General features: G+C 46.5%; 1 protein-coding gene across 2 annotated transcripts in view; it reads right to left on the bottom strand.

Annotated features, from left to right (window-relative positions):
• P2RX7 (purinergic receptor P2X, ligand gated ion channel, 7) overlaps nt 1-2,066 on the bottom strand; it is a 58,224-nt gene extending 56,158 nt beyond the window's left edge. The window contains exon 1 of one of the 2 annotated variants that reach the window (XM_011964446.1): nt 1,799-2,066. Coding sequence is in view for 1 of the 2 variants with exons in the window: in XM_011964445.1 (XP_011819835.1) it covers nt 1,799-1,923 (125 nt within the window). In the remaining variant the exon portion in view is untranslated. The remainder of the gene's footprint in view (nt 1-1,798) is intronic. The other variant, XM_011964445.1, reaches the window with a different exon arrangement.
• Between the last annotated feature and the right edge of the window lie 3,031 nt (nt 2,067-5,097).

The following is a 5,097-nucleotide window of genomic DNA, read 5'->3' as shown; positions in this document are numbered from 1 at the left end:
CTTGGCCCAGAAGACATAGCCAGTACTATGAAAAAAGTTACCCTAACTCTTAGTAAACTACACTGCCACTGTCTATAGATAAAAGTTGCCTCCATCATCATTATCAATCAGCACAGGAAATAAGAGGCACTCACCATCAGGGAAATTCAAATCACAACCACAGTGAACTACCACTTCACACCCACTAGCATGGCTATAATAAAAAAGACAGACAACTGGCCAGGCGTGGTGGCTCACGCCTGTAATCCTAGCACTTTGGGAGGCCAAGGTGGGCGGATCACTTGAGGTCAGGAGTTCAAGACCAGCCTGGCCAACATGGCGAAACCACGTCTCTACTAAAAATACAAAAATTAGCCAGGAGTGGTGACGCACACCTGTAATCCCAGCTACTTGGGAGGGTGAGGCAGGAGAATCACTTGAACCGGGGAGGTGGAGGTTGCAGTGAGCTGAGATTGCGCCACTGCACTCCAGCCTGGGCAACAGAGCAAGACTTCATCTCAAAAACAAAAACAAAACAACAGCAACAAAACCCGAAAAGACAGATGATAACAAGCATTGGTGAGGATGTGGAGAAACTGGACCTCTCATACTCTGCTGATGGGGATGTAAAAAACTGCAGCTGCTGTGAAATTCAGCTCCACATTTCCCCCAAAGGTGAAGCATAGTTAACATATGACCCAGCAATTTTATTCTTAGGTACATAATCAAGAGAAAGGAGAATATATGTGTAAAACCTCGTACACAAATGTTTGCGTGGCATTATTCATAATAGCCAAAAAAGGACACAACCCCAATGTTCATCAGTGGATGAATGGATAGATAAAAGTGGTCTATCCATGCAATGGAATATTACTCAGCCATAAAAAGGAATGAAGTATCAGCCAGGTGCAATGGCTCACGCCTGTAATCCTGACACTTTGGGAGGCTGAGGCAGGCAGATCACTTGAGTCCAGGAGTTTGAGGCCAGCCTAGACCACATAGTGAGACCCCGTCTCTTAAAAAAAAATTGAATGAAGTATCAACACAGGCTACAACATAGATGAGCATTGAAAACATGCGAAGTGCAAACAGCTAGGCACAAAGGCTGTGCGATTCCCTTTACATGAAATGTCCAGAATCGGCAAATCCATACAGGCAGAAAGTAAACTGATGGGTGGGAAGAAGGAGGAACAGTGTTGGAAATTATGGCCAAGGAGTGTGGGATTCCTTTTGAGTCGATGAAAATTGATTGTGGGGATGGTTGCACAACTCTGTGAATAATCTGAAAATCATCAAATGGTACGCTTTAAATGGGTAAATTGTATGGTGTATAAATTATATCTCAGTAAGTTTCTTTTAGAAAAAACAAAAACCAAAAATCAGGGCCTTCCTGACATTGGTGAAGACCTAAAGTTATAATACATTTTCAAGCCTGGTGCTATTCCTCCCAAGCACGGTGACTCAGATGCCAGCATGATCACCAGGTGTGCCCTGAGATCCTCGCCTCCTCCCTGGGGATCCAGGGTGTTGCCCTGCACTTTCCCACCTTCCCCAGGCGTGCCCTGCCCTGCTCGCCCTGGCAGGCCTGGAGTAGAGCAGACAGGAATCCTGCCAGTCCCGTGGCTTCCTTCTGCTGCAGCCTGGCACCGTTTCCTCTTGCCTGCTGCTGCTGCTTCCTCCCTCCCGCCCAGCTTGCTGAGAGCACGTCTCAGATTCGAAAACCATATGAGATTCAGACTGTGCACCTGAAGCTGCCCCCTGGGGCTTTCTGTGCTGTCGGCCACTGCAGAGATCTGGATCCTCCTCACATCCCACTTACCTAACGTAGGAAAAGACGATCACGTGGAAGAACCACTTAATGGTGCCATAATTCATGCTCTGGATCCGAGTGACTTTGGTCGTCTCATACTGGAAAACATCACTGCAGCTGCAGCAGGCCGGCATGGTGACAGGCTCCGTCCCTGCGCGGAGCTGGACCAGAGCGCTACTCTTCCTGATGGGGCCACAGCAAGCCCCCTCCCAGTAACTGCAAAATGAAACGTACTGATTTTTAGCAGGAGCCTTCAACTTCAAGCTCCTCCAATGACTGCAGAGTTGGGGCGGGCCCTGGCAGTTGCCCCAGATGCGGCTGCGATAAACAAGAAGAGCCAAGTCCTACGGGCCTGGCTGGCAGATGACCTCGCCCCAGCTGGCCTCCCCCAGATGCCTACACAAAGATGGTGTTCAGAGGACGGGCATTTTTAGAATTCTCTCTTTCCCCCCTTTCCTTTCACTTTTTTGGTTTCATTTCTGTTGGAAGAAAGGGGGAGCCGTGCAAATGTCACAAGACCCAGAGCTTCCATTGTGCCTCAGAAAAGGGCTGAGATCTTTCCATTGCCTGAAGCCCCACTCAGAGATTGATTCATTCATTTCTACAACCCTTTATTCAGCCCCTGATGTATAGGAGCTCTGAGTAAATGAAGATCTCCCTCTCTTCTTCCGCCGCCCCTTATAATACTCTGGTCTGCAGTTGGTGGGGGACATCAGATTTGCAGGGGTAGGCGTGGTGGGGGTGGAGGGGCGTTATTTTTCTGCCAGATCTTTTGTGCTTGACCCTCTGAGTTACTCTCCACCCTGCTCTGCACCCCGGAAGGTCAACCCATGACCTAGACCTGAATCAGCTGAAGATCACCAGGGACACAGTGGCAGTCCAACAAAGTTAGGTTTATTGACCTATTCCGTGAGGGACACCACCCACCAGAAGAGCTACAGCACATCAGCAAACAAAGGGAGACAGCGATTTATTATAGGATTCCGAGGAAAGTGGAGTTTAGATAAAATCTAAATGAAGCCGTTTTGATAGACTACGAGCACAACAGGTTTGTACAAAGCAGTCAACGTCAAGTCTGGATTGCAAAGAGGACCCAGGGCCCTGCTTCCTAGGAAGCAACATAGCTAAGATAAATGTCAAATGTGTCCAGAAACTCTTTATCTGAAGCTCTGCTCCTGAGTTGTAAATTGAGGCTGCTTCCCTGTGTCAAGATGACTTAGATCCTCCAGGCAAAATTGGAATATTTCAGTCTTGGTCATGTAATTTCAAACAGCAAAGTTTCTGAAGGTCTCTGATTTTAAAGGACAATGTTTCAGCAGTCACTCAAAGATGCTGGGTTGTATTATCACTTGACAGCTACAGAGAAATACTGTTCCCTGTTGTCTTTACAGCTGGCTTGATCTATTTCTGTTATTCCAGCCTGCTAAGTGGCCGGGTAGATTTTTAGTTTTTCAGTCTAAACTAATTGTACTTTCCCACCCATACAAACTGCATCAGGGTTCCCCTCACCCTCTGGCTTCCAGTTCAGGAGACTGGAGAGCAGTGAGGATGGACGTGACTCCCTGGCCCTGCCCTTCTCAGTTGCATATAGGCGGGGCTTCTGGGCACCACTCCCTCCTTTAGTCCTGAGAGTGGTAAGGGCTCCCCACTCTTGCCAGCCCCAGGCAGTTCACTATCCCCTATTGCTTTTTCTTAACTCTGTCCACACCTTTGTAGATGGTTCCATCATTAGTTACCCCACCTGAGTATGCCATTGCTTTCCCGCCGGGAATCTGAGTGATACGGCCATCTTCTTCTGTAAAAAGAGGGGATTCGTAGGTAAAGCCTGATGCTTAGAACATAGGCTCTAGGGGACTAATGGCCTGGCTTCCAATCCTGGCTTCACATTTTACCAGCTCTGTGACCTTGGACAGCTCTGTTTATGCTATTCATTCACTCATTCATTCACTTATTCCCAAGAGCACCGGGAATAGTAGATATAGCAGTGAACAGGCAGACAAGTCAAATGTCCATCCACTGATGGATGGATACACAAAAGGACAAAAGTCCATACAAGCGAATATTATTCAGTCATGAAAAGGAATGAAACACTGACCCATGCTCCAATATGGATGAACCTTGAAAACATTACGCTAAGTGAAAGAAGCCAGACACAAAAGGATACATCTTTTATGACTCCATTTATAGGAAATGTCCAGAATAGGCAAATCACTTCAGCGTTGCTCTTGCTACCACTCAAAGACGTCTATTTTCTTGTCTTTCTTCTTTTTTCTTTTTCTTTTCTTTTCTTCTTCTTCTTTTTTTTTTTTTTTGAGATGGAGTCTCCCTCTGTTGCTCAGGTTGTAGTGCAGTGGCAAGATTTTGGGTCACTGCAACCCCTGCCTCCTGGGTTCAAGCGATTCTTGTGCCTCAGCCTCCTGAGTATCTGCAATTACAGCCATGCACCGCCACACTCGGCTAATTTTTGTGTTTTTAGTAGAGATGGGGTTTCACCATGTTGGCTAGGTTGGTCTCGAACTCCTGGTCACAAGCGATCTGCCTGCCTTAGCCTACCAAAGTGTTGGGATTACAGGCGTGAGCCACTACACCTGGCCTGTTTTCTTGTCTTTCTGCTGCACTCTTGCACTGGTCCCTCATGCTCTCCCCTCTCCACTCCTTCAGCCCTTGTCCGCTATTTCACCACTGCCACCTCCACCACTCCACGGATTCTGTTCTCAACGAGGTTACCAAAGACTTCTCAGTTGCCAGACTCGGTGGATATATTTTATTCCTTATTTTACTTGATCTCTTGGATGCATTCAACATCACTGGCCACTTTCTGCATCTTGGACTAGTTTTTTCCCCTTGGTTTCCATGACTTTCCTGGGTCCCATGTCCAGCAAATTGTTTCTCAGCACTTTTTATGGTTCTATTACGATAGGACAGGTTATGCTGCAATAACAAAGCACTCTCAGTATCTCATGGCTTATAGCAGTGATGAATTAATTCTCACTCACACTCTATGTCCATCATGGGTCTCCCAGAAGGCTCTGCTCTCTGTAATCACTCAGAGATCGAGGCTAACGGAACGGCCACTGTCTTGAACTCTTTAATGAGAACTCTGGAGAGTCTCACAGCAGCAATGAAATGTTCTGACCTCGTGATGGAAACAATGTAAAGTTACCAAAAAAAAAAAAAAAAAAAAAAATTGGGGATTGAATGGTGGATTTCTTAGTTGTGTGAGTGTGTGGGTGTGTTTACAATTTACAGAAAATCAAGTGACATTCTTCAGCAGGAAAGGGAGGCCTTTTTTTTTTTTTTTTTTTTTT

This window comes from Mandrillus leucophaeus, unplaced genomic scaffold (genome assembly GCF_000951045.1).
Source record: "Mandrillus leucophaeus isolate KB7577 unplaced genomic scaffold, Mleu.le_1.0 Scaffold7, whole genome shotgun sequence".
NCBI lineage: Eukaryota > Metazoa > Chordata > Mammalia > Primates > Cercopithecidae > Mandrillus > Mandrillus leucophaeus.
Note: the sequence above shows the minus strand (reverse complement) of the source record. Positions and strands in the feature narration are given on the sequence as shown.